The 14,546-nt window shown below is 35.1% G+C and overlaps 1 protein-coding gene across 1 annotated transcript; it reads right to left on the reverse strand.

The window, feature by feature from the left end:
* Positions 1 to 1,623: 1,623 nt before the first annotated feature.
* On the reverse strand, positions 1,624 to 2,206 carry LOC123841581 (large ribosomal subunit protein eL21-like). Its single transcript, XM_045871154.2, has one exon. It carries the CDS (start codon positions 2,169 to 2,171, stop codon positions 1,689 to 1,691), a length of 483 nt encoding a protein of 160 aa, XP_045727110.2. The 5' UTR covers positions 2,172 to 2,206; the 3' UTR covers positions 1,624 to 1,688.
* Between the last annotated feature and the right edge of the window lie 12,340 nt (positions 2,207 to 14,546).

A 14,546-nucleotide genomic window follows, 5' to 3' on the forward strand; every position in this document is an offset into this window, starting at 1 on the left:
ATTTTATTCTAAGGAAAGTCACTTATACAATGAAAAGAAATGTTGAAATTTTTATTTCTTATTCATACTAAGAGGTTTATTCTATCAGTATACAACAAAGCTAAGAAAATGTTCTAGAATATACCTAGCCATTATTTTTTTTTCTCATCACTGAGGAAAAAAATGGTAAGAATAGCTTATGTTCTATAAACTCTGATCATCAAAAAGAACATTTTATTTCTGTAAAATGGGGATGTTAACATTGACCTACACTTTTCATGCATATAATGAATTAATTAATGATCACTGAAAGCACAAAGTGTCATGTGTAGACAAAAATTATGATAAATGATTACAACTAATATAAAAGCAATGAAAATATATGAACAAATTATCTGTTTTTCATAGTATTAAGCTTTGAGAACACAAATTTATAGCTATAGTTCCCCACTAAACCAAACAAAAATTATAATCATCTCTCTGGGACATGTGAGCTATTGTCATGTAAAGTACTTAGTTGTTACAATGCTCTATATTTAATATTTATATTTGTGATTGCTCTATAAAAATGCTATCACTCTTTAGATATAGGATTTTCAATATTTTTAAAAATTTTATTTTAGCAAATAGAAAAACATTCACATATTTATAAAGTTATATTACATATGTTCTTCATTAAATGTCATAAATAATAAAAATACATATTTTATGTCTTTATATATTTGATTTTCATTAATTATGGTGACCTATTATTTAATAATTACCTATTAAGAATTATCAGGTGTATGTCTCTGAAGTAGAGAGCTAAAAATCCATGGCCCTTATGTAAGACAACATGCAATAAGAAGCATGTAAAAATAATTTTAGTAAAATATGAAAATGTGCTAAAGAGGTATGGTTGGATAATTATATTAATGGTTTCAATTCTTCACCCTTCTCTGAATCTACATGATTCTAGATTTTTTTTCCCATGAATGTGCAGCATGCTTCCTTATTTCATGCAAATCATTTGGCCAATTGGATGAGTTAAAGTGACAGTGTGCCATTTCTGAACCTAAATCTCAAGAAGTTAGGGTGTTTTCATCTGCCCTTACTTGTACCTCTACTGTTGTCATGAAAACATGCCTAGGCTAATCCAGGATGAGCAAAACCTGCAGAGCTAAATTGTGCTAATCTTCCCAGCTGAGGCCTGCCTACATCAGCTGGCTATCAGCCGACATTCAGACATACAAGTAAATCCAGCCAAGATCAGCAGAGCCATCTAAACACCTTACTTTGTTGTCACTGCCACTGAGGTACTGTGTTTGTTTTTTATACAGCATTATTATGACCATGGGTTACTGATATAATGACCAGAGAATAATGAACTATCTCTAGGTTAGTTAGTAAAGAAATTAATAGATCATCACCAAACAGATCAAGGAAAGGGTAAGGTATATCAACACAATGTATAGCATATCCAAAGCCATGACTCTACCACATGGCTTATTGAGAGACAGAGAATTAGTTTCTTTATTCAGGAGGTAGTTGGAGGTGGAGGCTAGATTTACAGAAATCAAACAAATCATAGATTTTTGGATCATCACTTAACTATGAGGTAATAACGAAAAAGGTTAAGAATAAGAGAAACATGCCCAGATTTTCTTTTCTTTTTTTCTTTTTTTTTTTTTTTTTTACAGTCTTGAGGTCTTTTATTTTCTTTACATTTATCATGCCATGAATTCATAGGGAATGGGTTCCAGCAGTTCGGGCTCCTTTCCATTAGTTCTCATAAAGTGTGCTTCTCTGGGTGGGGCAGGCTGGCACTTCAGTTGAACCCAAGTACCTTTCTCTTTGGCTTCCTTCTTTTTCTGATCATTTTCCTTCACACGCTTCAGGAAGCTATCTCGGCTCTTTGAGTGTTTAATATGCTCAATGCGTACATTAATTCTCTTGGCAAGAATCTTGCCCTTAACTTGTTTGTTTACAACAATGCCAACAGCATGCTGAGTAACATTGTAGACTCTTCCAGTTTTGCCATGGTAACATTTGTGGGGCATTCCTTTTTGAACAGTGCCCATTCCCTTGATGTCCACAATATCACCTTTCTTATAGATTCGCATGTATGTGGCCAAAGGAACAACTCCATGTTTTCTAAAAGGTCTAGAGAACATATAGAGGGTCCCTCTCCTCTTTCCCTTTGTGTTGGTCATTTTGGCGAATTACTGGAAGATGGTGGTTCTGGCCGAAAGGCCAGATTTTCATTTTTAAAAGATCAGATTATCATTAGATGAATTGTATTTTAAAGTAAGTGAGACTAGAGTGAGGGGAACTTGCCAAGCATCTATGTCAATACTCCATATATAAATGATGAAGGCTTAAATTAAAGTAAAGCAAGAGTGGTAGATATAGAGAAGAGAAAACAGATATGAAATATATTAAGAGCTAAAATTGACTGGAATTATTATCTATTAAATAAAAAGTGTGAAGAAAATAAAAATATCAAGGATGACTTTTGGTTGTTTATCTGAAGTCTCCGAAGCAGAAAATATGGAAGGCTGAGTTCTAGAAGAAGAATCTTATAAAGTTCTGAGGTTCAAAAGGAGAAGCTGCAGTCAGTTAAGTGGCTGCCTTCAGCTCAGGTCATGGTCCCAGCGTCCTGGGATCAAGCCCCGCATCAGGCTCCCTGCTCGGCAGGAACCCTGCTTCTCCCTCTCCCACTCCCCCTGCTTGTGTTCCCTCTCTTGCTGTGTCTCTCTCTGTCAGATAAATAAATAAAATATTAAATAAATAAATAAATAAATAAATAAATAAATAAATAAATAAACAAATAAATAAATAAATAAAAAGAAGAAGCTGATTTGTTCATTTGAACATGATGAGAAAGCTGGGATACTCAGGTTTATATGCCATTGGGTCTATAGCTCTGGAGAAAGCGAATGAGATCTGTAATTTGTATTAGAGAATATGTAGTTCACAGGTGTAATAGTAGAAGTCATGTACTTTTCTGAGATTACCCAATGAATAAGAATGGAAATAATTAATATAATGGAAAAATAAAGTAAGTAACTATACACTAAACAAAATCACCAAGACTTTTGAAATGACTGTACACATTGCCCTACTGAAAGATTAGCAAGAGACCAAAAAAAGCAGATATTCATATTTTACTTACTAATTTGTAAAAATTGTACTCTAGTAATAGCATTATCCTTATATGTCACTATAAACTCCTTAATTTTGAGTATAATTCAAACTTTCTCAATTCCAGTGCTTACGTATTTGCTTTTAAAAATCACTTCTATCAGTTCTTATTAGGACAGGGACTTTAGCTGTGAAGTTGAATAAAGTTACCTGAAAACCACACAAGGCTCTGAATGGGACTTCCTTCCACAAGGAAGAAGGAAGTTCTCCTTAAGTGCTTAGTGTAAAGCACCTCTTTTTTAACTGAGCCCCCAAATTTACCCTCACAACCTCTTAGTACTATGCTATCTTTATTCCACAAGATAAAAAAATGTCTAAGAAAACATTTAAATATTTTTAAAATATATTTTTCATACCTTGTCAGATTGTCTCATGTGTTGGAGACCCAACCACCAGACTCAGTTTCTTAAGTCTAGGTGTTCTTAGGACCACTGAAGACTGCACCAAGAGTAAGGTATGGAACATTGCCAGAATATAAACATTCTGTCTGTACACATTTATAGCAACTAAATTGTGCAAAATTTGCCTATGCTTTCTTAAAGGGGGTTTTATTTATTTTATTAATATTGGCTTTCTAGTAGGCCAGTGGTTGTCAATAGGGTGAGATTGTTTAGGAGATCTGTAGAGTTATTTGTTCTATTGATGGAAAGGCATTAATGTCACATGTGGGTGAGGACAAGAAATGCTAAATATTCTATGAAGTTCTCTGTAGCTCAGGGGTTCCACAAATCTCTGCAGATATTCTGTGGTGAAAAAAAATACTTCTAATACTTACAATGGGGAGTATTGCACATTAACACTGTATTATAGTTGATAAAATTGTTTCCCACAGAGTTATAGATTAACAATTCTGATATTTCCATATATGTATACTGGGATTGAATAAGCAAATAAATGGATAGCATGTAGTGGGAGCCAGCTTTCTCATTTTTGAAGTGGGTATGTACAGACAAGGAAGGGGAAAAGGTTTGACTGATTTACATGATAGTGGATTAGAATTAGAGACATCAGTATGAACTCATCCTTAGTTTAATCTAGAAGTATATGATTACATATAGAAATGTGTATTTGTGTGCATGTGTGTGTATATGTGTCTGAGTTAGTATGCATAATAATTTCTGTTTTTGTCACCTGAAGGGTCTAGAACCAGTGAGACCCCAATAGTAATGAGCATACCCACTGCCCTAATCTTGGTTTCTAATACCATTCCCCACATAAGAGGAACCAGAGCTCTTTGGAGAAATGGCTGATACTAAGACTACACAGGATATATCTACAAGATGAGGCTGGAACATCTTGTAGTACCAGAAGTAAGAAGGTGATAGTTTGAATGTACAAAATAATCAATTTTGGTATGGTAATTATAATACAATGTGATGTTGGCTTCTACCATGTTGTTCCTCTTCTGAGAATCACAACCTGACGACTTTGAGATTATTTTTAAAGAACTTTATAATTAGGAGGAACTCTGCTGTGAAGTCATCTAGTGCAGAGTTTCTCAAACTTGAATGTGCATATGAATCCTCTGAAGATCAGATTAAGTCTAAGGTGGGGTCCCAAATGATACATGTCTAAGCTCCCAAGTGATTCCAGTGCTATTGACACAGCAGGTCTGTTCCTCACATTTTGAAGGGCAAGATCTTTAGTGTGTAGGAAATGGATACAAGTCTAAGTCAATGAAGAAATTTCACTGGATCAGCTACAGGCCTGGGGAAGAACAAGCACTGCTCTAGGATCCAGCAGTTAACATTTTCAACAGTTTATGTGACAAAATAAAGAGTATGACAATGACAACAGGTTTCAGAACAAGGACCCAGAACCTTTAAAAACAGGGTTGGAGAAGTCAATAGAAATAATCAAAGAGAGATCAACAAAGGATTTTCCACAATAATATCTAAAGGCAAATGACAAAAATGCACATATTGTGATAGAAAACTGCAGATTGGCAGAATGAGATCTCAGGGCCATTATGGGTGACTATGTCTAAAGCACATTGTGAAAAGTAGTAAATATTCATCTAGATGAAACAGCGCAACTGTCCCTATTCACAGAGGGCAGACTATTGGCAGTGCAGTGTTCATTTTGAAGTTCACAACCACAGACACATGTAGTGATGTAGTAGTGATGGAGAGGAGAATACTACATAGAATAGGACCCACTGAAGTGAACATAAAGCATAGAAATTCCATCGTGTTGAATTAAAATAAAAATGGAAATTTGCTTGAAAGCAACCAGGAAAATCCAACACACGTACAGTTACATCGGCTTTATCTGTTTGCTCTCCTCCTTCTTCCTGGAAACTTGCACCTGGTTCTCCCTTCAAGTTTTGTCTGGAATGCCACTTCTGCTCATATTTGCTGGTTCATGTCCTTATTTCGGTCAGATCTGTGGTAAAATATCATACCCTCTGAGAGATTCTCTGACTATGCTATCTAAAATAACACTTCTTTTCACTTACTCTTTTTCTATTATACTGTTTTATTCATTAGTGCCTGATTTTACCTGTGTGTGAGTATGTGTATACGCCCATACTTACTTATTTACGTATCTATTATTGACCATTTTCTCCACTTCAACACATAACTGCAGGGACATAGTCTTCTTTGTTCGCTACTGTCTCCGCAGCTTAGAAGAGAATCTCTCATGGAGTAGTTGCTCAATAAACTTGTTGAGCTAGTAAATGAGTGAATTAAGAAATGGTCATAAGATCTACTATGAATGTATCCAAGGATAAAATTTTAGTTAAAATAAATAAGTAAGTGTTTAACTGTCTCAAAATAATTATGTCATTCACAACTTTTTTTTTTTTTTTCCTGCCTAGAGCAGAGACCTTAGTCTCAGCAAATCTGGGTGTGGGTATGAGAAGCCAAGTTATAGGCAACATACACATATATTAAAAAAAAAAAAAAAAAAACCTCAGAGTAAATGTTTCATATTTAAACAATTCCTAGCTACTCCTAGAAGCTTGATCTTAAATGTACTACTAAACTTGGACTTCCTTCTGGGAACACAGCACACGCTCTCTTTTAGAGTGAAGAGGCTTTGAATCTCACACCAATAAGAATGAGTGCCTTGAAATTAATTGGTGTTTGGAAATTGATCTGGTAGGTAATAATCTTCTGTATCTAACTTGTGACTTACTCTAATTTAAAATTTTTAACACATACTCTCTGAAACACAGATGACTTCTGCAGTTGTGTACTGCTAGGCCTGGCAACTAAAAACCTTCTAGTTTTCACCCTTAAAAATTGACACATGTTGTATGTTAACCATACAAGTCCTATGGAAGGTTTTGTATTTCAGAATTTACTAAGTATTAAAGGTTTATAGTTTATAAATTCTCCAATTACATCAATAAACACAGATAAGATATGCATGCTGCAATCATAATCTTAGACAAATGTGGGCTACTGAAAAATGGCTAATTCTCTATAATGGCTACTTTTCCAGAATCTATTTTATTTACTTTTCAAAATCAGTCTGAAGATAGCCACAGGTTTTCAACATAATTTGTTGTTGGTTTTTGTTATTGTTTGCCTGTTTCCTAAATTTGCTTTCTTACTTGCTTATTCTGTGAGAAGTGGGTTTACATCAGGAAATGTCTATGAAGCTATGGGCTTCAAAATATGAGCTTGGTCTCTCACATAGGAATGTGTTGATCTCGGGCAGGATGTTGCTGGCATTTCCCATTGAAATAAAATTTTGGCAATGACTCTCAAAGAGAAACCTTCCCATTCATCTGTTTCAGTTTTCAAAGAAGTAATGGGTGAGGAAAAGAAACTGGTAACTCAAACTCATAAATGTCCATTATATCTGTCTCAAAGGAAGGGCAGAAATGTATTACATTTTTAGACTATAACCTACTCCTACTGCTCAGAAATGCAACCAGGCTTGAATCGATGAAATATCTCTATAAAAATCACTGTCAATCTGTATATTTACCACCAAGTGGCATATTTTCACAATTTGTTAACTAGCTTCAGGGTCAGCCAAACCATGCCATTTTAATATATTTTTAAAATAAGAATAAATATTTAACATGCCATCTTCTCCTTACTGGGTGGTGCTGACTAGCTCTAATATATCCAAGAAATATGCCTTCTGTAGGAACGATCATCAAGTTGAGAGAGTCAGCAATCCCAGTATATCAAGAGGAGGATGAATTGTCTTCCTCCAAGTAACCAAACATAGTCAATGTATTAAAAAGTTAATCAATTCAGATAGGGGGAAAACACATTTGTTTTCATTTAGACAAAACTAAAACAAGTGTTTTGCAAGTATGAATGAAATTTTAATTATCCAGATTGTTTATTTGAAGATTTTTTTTTAAAGAGTTTACTCATTTATTTGACAGAGAGAGACACAGTGAGAGAGGGAACACAAGCAGGGGGAGTGGGAGAGGGAGAAGAAGGCTTCCTGCGGAGCAGGGAGCCTGATGCGGGGCTGGATCCCAGGGCCCTGGGATCATGACCTGAGCGGAAGGCAGACGCTTAACAACTGAGCCACCCAGGCGCCCCGCAGATGGTTTATTTGATAACACAGACAAATATTTGTGAGTCTGGTTCTTCAACCACAAATAGTATACACTGTGCTTAAGTTCTTGCATTGAGAATGAGAGTTGTTGAACTAGAAGGAATATCTTGAGATTGAAATTGCTATTATTATTATAATGTTGCCATTTATACAAAAATATTTCTCAAAGAAAGAAATCGTCAGTTGGGGTGTCTGGGTGGCTCAGTCAATTAAGCAACCAACTCCTTGTTTTGGTTCATGTCATGATCTCAGGGTCATGGAATCGCACACTGCATCATGGGGCTCCACACTGGGCATGGAGTCTGCTTGAGATTCTCTCTCCCTCTTTCTCTCCCCTCCTCTTTGCCTCTCCCCCCACTAGACTCAATTGTTCTCTCTCTCTTTCTTTCTCTCTATAATAAATAAATAATTAATCTAAAAAAAAAACAACAAAAATGAAATCATCTGAATAATCATCATTTATTTTAGCTATCTTGTCATATAACAAAACACACCAAACCTTAGTGGCTTAAAAATAATAATCATTTACTTATTCATGACTATAGTTTGGGCTGGATCCCCTTTTCTGCCCTTGCTTGGTATTACTCAGGTGGAAGCAGCCACCTGGAAGTCTGACCAGAGATGGACATTCCAAGATGGCCTCACTTATGAGTCTAGTGGTAACTTGGTCTGTCAGGTACAATGCCTAGGATCTTCACCATATAGCCTCTCTAGCAGGATAGACCAGGTTTCATCTAAAGTGGCAGTGGTGTACCAAGAGCAAAAGTATGGAAACTTTAAGACTTTTAGAGGCTTATACTCAAAAGTCACATAAAGCTGATCATTCCCTGATCAAAGGTATTTCAAAGACCAGTTTAGATTTAAGGGCTTGGGAAATGGATTAACTTTTGATGGGAGGAATGGAAAACAATTGTGGCCATGTTAAATCTTCCTTATTTCCATTTTTTTAATACAATGTGTTTAAACATTTTTATTTTGGAAATTTTAAATCCACACCACAAAAAGTAGGACAGGGAATAATATCATTTGTTTATTGTTCAGGTACTCTCGTAGTTTAAGGTCTTTCAGGAGTAAACAAAGATAGCATTTGAATAATTTATTTATTGAGAGGTGAATATATGGGAAAAAGTCATAACTAAAAGTCATAATTAATTGGGTGTGAGATGATCATTTTTGGGTGGCCTCAATGACAAAATATAACTTTGTAAAAATGATCATCACAGAAAACTGGATTTTAATGGATCTACAAATATTCTTTACAAGTTCATTATATGCTTTGATATTATATAAAAAATCCTGTGATTTTAATGTGCATATGAAAGATCTTGAAGAATGATGCAGGTTATTAAGCCTAAAACTTTGCAATTTTTTATCAAGAGACTTATACACTTAGTACCTAGACAGTTTTTTGAGAAACACAGATTTAAGTAATGTGCTCAACAGAAGACAACCCCTAGAGAGGTAAGTTATAAAAAAAGAAGTTAAACACAGTTTGAATGGTATGTGGTATATTGCTTAAAATATTTCTCATATGAATCTATTACTATCATTATAAAAATCAGTAATACAAATTTGAATGTGTTTCATGCTTCTTGTAAGAGGGTGATCTGAGAGATAGAAAAAGTTCTTTCCAGCTTGAATATGAGATTTGGGGAAATGACTAGATGAAGTTTCTTGTTTTCAGAATATACTACTAACACTTAAGTATGCCTAAGTCCTGTTTGAAGGTAAACTATAAAAACATATTTATAAAATCTAGTTCCAAATAATACTAACCTGAAATTAGCTTACATTATAAAACCATTCCCTATTATGTGGGTCATTTAAAGAAAATCAGGACGTTGTTCTATTTATTTTTTTATTTGCAATTATCTGCTGATAAATCAGTTATATTTATGGATGTTAAAAAGACAAAATGATGAGTTTTGAAGATATAAATTACCAGATATGAAAAAAACCCTCCAAGTTTAAGCAGATGTTATATCCATAAATCCTCCCAATGAGTATAGGAATGAAAGCAGTCCTAATTCCAGCCATGTTTGATACATGCCATATGGGCTACGGCAACCGAGTCCAGAAACACAAGTTAGGGAATGGAAAAAAATAGAAGCATTAAGTTGGAAATCCTGTAACTTCAGTTGTTTTCATCCCCTCTGGGTTTCAAGAACATTATTTTAACATGTTAATTATCCTAATGTTTGTCTCTATGCTTAAATGGCAAACAGTGGTATTTCTTCCACTTTTTAATTTCATTATAATTAATAATCACTCAAAATATCCACATTGCCTTTCTGATTGTTTTTGGAAAACAAAATGAAATGCTAAAATTACCAAAAATTATCAATAATTATCTTTTCTAGTATTGCTTTATTTATACGTTGTACATGTAAGTTGCTTTTCAAAAAGGTTTCATTTCCTATGAAACAGAAATGCTCATCTTTGTAACCAAAAGCGATAGACAGGGCTCTCATGCACACCAACATATTTAAATGCAGCCCTTAAATAGGTCATCTTCTCCAGATCCTGCATTTCTGCCTGAGACATTGAACATGGCAGTCAAGTTCTTGGCAGACTTGGGGTTAAAAAACACACATAGCCGTTTATGTGAACCTTAAACAAACTTGCAGCGGCATTTTTCTTTCAGTCGACTGACATTTTTCTTTATGTTTCGTCAGTTATATCTGAGTGATCAGACAGCCACTACACGTGGTACACCCACCAGGATTATTATCTAGACCAAAGACCCAAAGCTCATTGTAGCAGGCATGTAATTCTTTACAATGTATGCCACGTTAACTGTGTTGGGTTATCTATTCAACAGCTGACTGAGCTGGGCTCTCAAGCTCTTCTCAACAACCATGTAAGAAGCGATGACAATTGTACTACTTCGTAACAGCTGCATGGAACTCTGACACACACTTCACAGCAACCAGTCATCTATATAAACCAATTTCAGGAGCAAAATTGCATGGTGCCTCCACTCTGTTATAAACACAATGATATCCACTCAAAGCTGATAAATGCACTACATTTCTTCAGAGCTTAAAAGAATAAGTAAGTTCTTTGCATCTGAGATTTCTTTCCCACAAATTAAGCCTCTCTTTGTCCTAGCCATTAATTTAGAACTCTAGAAAGAACCAGACAATTTAGACTTTGAATATCTGTAAAATAAAGAAACTTCGGTATTAACATTTTGGTTCTTCGACTAAATGCTCTTTCACTTTTTTATTTAAGTGTGTGTGCCAGACTTTCCTAACTGAAGATCTGAAGCAGAAAGCAAAAGGAAGAAGTAATTAAGGTTTAAAATACTTACCAATGCCATAGCAATTTGCCAATTAATTACAGTATCTTTTCATAGGATTAAACACAATATAATCCTTATTATTGAATAAAGCATCTACAAGCAACCTAGAAACTACAGTTAAAAGACCTAAATGTTAACTATGTTTGGTGAATAAGGAAGCTTTGGTGGATCAATTAATAATTCCAACAGATTCAAGTAAGATATAGAGGTTGCTAATATTTTAAAATACATATTTGTATAACCAACACAGATTTTTGAATGGAGCTTGAAAGGACATGAGTAAAAAGTTATTCATTGTTCCAAAAAATGACAGAAACCAACTTTTTCATGCTTATAACAGTAGCACATACCTGTATCTACTTATATAGCTATGTATTTAATATAATTTCAGAGATTTGAAAATACATACACATACGTATTATAGTTTCTTTATCCTAACAATTCTACAGAAAGTCAGAAGAATGGAATATTTTCGCTAAGAGAATAATGAACAAACTTTATTTCATAGGAAGCATACTTCAATGAATCATACTTTAATAATATGCTATAGCTTTATTACAGAGAAGAATTCAGTTTATGCCTAGTGGAATTTACTCTGCAAAGAATTGAAAAACCACGCTATTGTACTGTTTGAACTGTATGGTCTTATGGAATAATAGTTGCCATTGCTAATTTGTTAATATATACAGTAGGTGACATCATTTCTGACATCATTTAATAATAAATGCTATGACACCATCCTATAATGATAAATGTTAGTTTTAGAAATGGGGTCCCATGCAGGTTTCATTTAAAGGGTTTCCCTGGTTTGAAAAAAGAAGTGTGAAACAGATTATCCAATAGATAAGATTAAACAAGTCTAAATAATTGTCCATAATCATATGCCAAAGTTCTGATTGGGTATCAGTTTTTCTTTCTTTCTTTTTCTTTCTCTTTCTTTCTCTTTTTCTTTCTTTCTTTCTTTCTTTCTTTCTTTCTTTCTTTCTTTCTTTCTTTCTTTCTTTCTTTCTTTCTTTCTTTCTTTCTCTTTCTTTCTTTCTTTCTTCTTTCTTTCCTTTCTTTCTTTCTTCTTTCTTTCTTTCTTCCTTCCTTTCTTTTCTTTTCTTTTCTTTTCTTTTCTTTTCTTTCTTTCTTTCTTCCTTTCCTTGACTACTTGAATCCCTTTGACTACTTGCTTTGATGACTCCCTTGAGTCATCACCAATAGGAGGAAATTAAGGCATTTGAAGGTTAAATGACTTTCTTAAGATGAAATGGATAATTAAGTAACAACAAGGAGAAAGAACCTGGTCACTGATCATAAATTTAGGGTTCTATCCACTGTAACATACTGTCCTTAAAGGGGCTTATGATGAAAAACTTGAGACCTAGAGAAATTTGCTCAGTATGATTCAAGGAAAAAGATGAACAAACTCAGTTACTTTGACTCCCAAGCAGCCAGTGTGTTTTTCACTATGACAAGTATTTTTCCCCCAAGAACTAAAAATAATTAACTGGAAGAAATCCAACACTTTTTAACAGAATCTAAGGGCTGCCAAGATAGGGAGACCTCTCAAGGAATTCAACTCAAGAGCTATAAAGTCAGGAATGGAGATTGCCCTCTCTGCCTTCTCTCTTTTCTCGAATGGGTGTTTTTGTCTTAGTGTACATAAAATCCAACATATTAATGTTCAGATCATCTAGGATATTGGAGAAAGAGTACAAAAGGGGAAGGAGATGATATAGCTAGATTACTTGAAGCTCAAAATGGGAGAGAGGGTTTTACACAGGTGAAAAAGGAATGCTCTCGATGTTCCCCTCCGCAAAAGAGACAATGAGGAGAATGAGATATTTATTTTGTTTCAGATGGCTACCTGGTTGTACAATTGTATTCACCTCCATGTGTTACATAGCCAAAAAAAAAAAAAACATTGCATCTACACACAAAGGCTGCTAAGGCAGTGTAGTGCTTAAAATGTGAAACATTATTAAGTTTAAGGAGGTAGAAGAAATATTTCTTCTTTTTAAGATTTTTTATTTGTTCATTTGAGAGAGAGCTCGAGTGAGACCATGAGCAGGAGGGAGGGTCATGGGGGAGTGAGAAGTAGACTCCCTGCTGAGCAGGGTGTCTGATGCGGGGCTCAGTCCCAGGGCTAAAGGCAGAAGTTTAACCAACTGAGCCACCCAGCACCCCAGAAGGAATGTTTCTTGAGAAGGTTGAGGATGAATGGGAGTTTCTGTATAGATAGACTGAAACAGGAGATTGAAGAATTGAAGATGAAAGGTTTGGGAGAAATGTAGGCAGTGGGTGGAAAAGTCAGGAAGAAGCAACACAAAGAAGTATGGGAAAGATTATTACTGACTGGGGAGGGGGAGGGCAGCATTTTGGTCAGTGGCCACAGAAGACAGGGTTATGAGGCATGGTTGAATTGATTGTCTTTGCTATTATGGCCCTTTGTAGGCTGAAGCTCAGCAATTACCAGTTGATGAAGTAAGCAGACTGGTCACTGTTAAAATAGTACTTCATTCAGATGATGTTCTACTTGTTATAGAACTTCCCATTTTCGGGGCGCCCGGGTGGCTCAGTCGTTATGCGTCTGCCTTCGGCTCAGGTCATGATCCCAGGGTCCTGGGATCGAGCCCCACATTGGGCTCCCTGCTCCTTGGGAAGCCTGCTTCTTCCTCACCCACTCCCGCTGCTTGTGTTCCCTCTCTCGCTGTATCTCTCACTGTCAAATAAATAAAATCTTAAAAAAAAAACAAAACTTCCCATTTTCTTCGCCCCCATGATTTTGCACAGACTGGAAAATTATAGAACAGCTTGGGAGAAATGGTCTTTTGCAGATGATTCTTTAAAATTTTTCATTTATTTATTTTTTTTAATTCAAAAATAATTAACATACAGTGCTATATTAGTTTCAGGTATAAAATATAATGATTCAACAATTCCATACATTGCTCAGGGCTCATCACAAAAAGTGTACTCTTAATCTCCTTCACCTATTTCACCCATCCCCCACCCACCACCCCTCTGCAGCTATGTTTGTTCTCTGTATTTAAGTTTGTTTTGCTTATAGCTTTTCTTCTTTGTTCATTTGTTTTGCTTCTTAAATTCCACATACAAGTGAAATCATACAGTATTTGTCTTTCTCTGACTGACTTATTTCACTTAACATTATACCCTCTAGATCCAACCATGATGTTGCTCATGGCATTATCTCATTCTTTTTTTATGATTGAGTTATATGTGCACAGCATCTTCTTTATCCATTCATCTATTGATGGACACTTGGGTTGCTTCGATAATTTGGCTGTTGTAAAGAGTGCTTCAGAGAATATAGGAGTGCATATATCTTTCTGAATTCACGTTTTTGTATTCATTGGGTAAATACCCAGTAGTAGAATTACTGGGTCACATGGTGATTCTATTTTTAATTTTTTTGAGGAAACCTCATACTGTTTTCCACGATGGTTGTACCATTTTGCATTCCCACCAACAGTGCACAAGGATTCCTACTTCTCCACATCCTTGCCAATACCTGTTATTCTTGTGTTTTTGACAAGGGAAA

Source organism: Mirounga angustirostris, unplaced genomic scaffold (genome assembly GCF_029215605.1).
Source record: "Mirounga angustirostris isolate CCGP_5_RB_7025 unplaced genomic scaffold, mMirAng1.0.hap1 SCAF_3, whole genome shotgun sequence".
In the NCBI taxonomy this organism is placed as follows: domain Eukaryota; kingdom Metazoa; phylum Chordata; class Mammalia; order Carnivora; family Phocidae; genus Mirounga; species Mirounga angustirostris.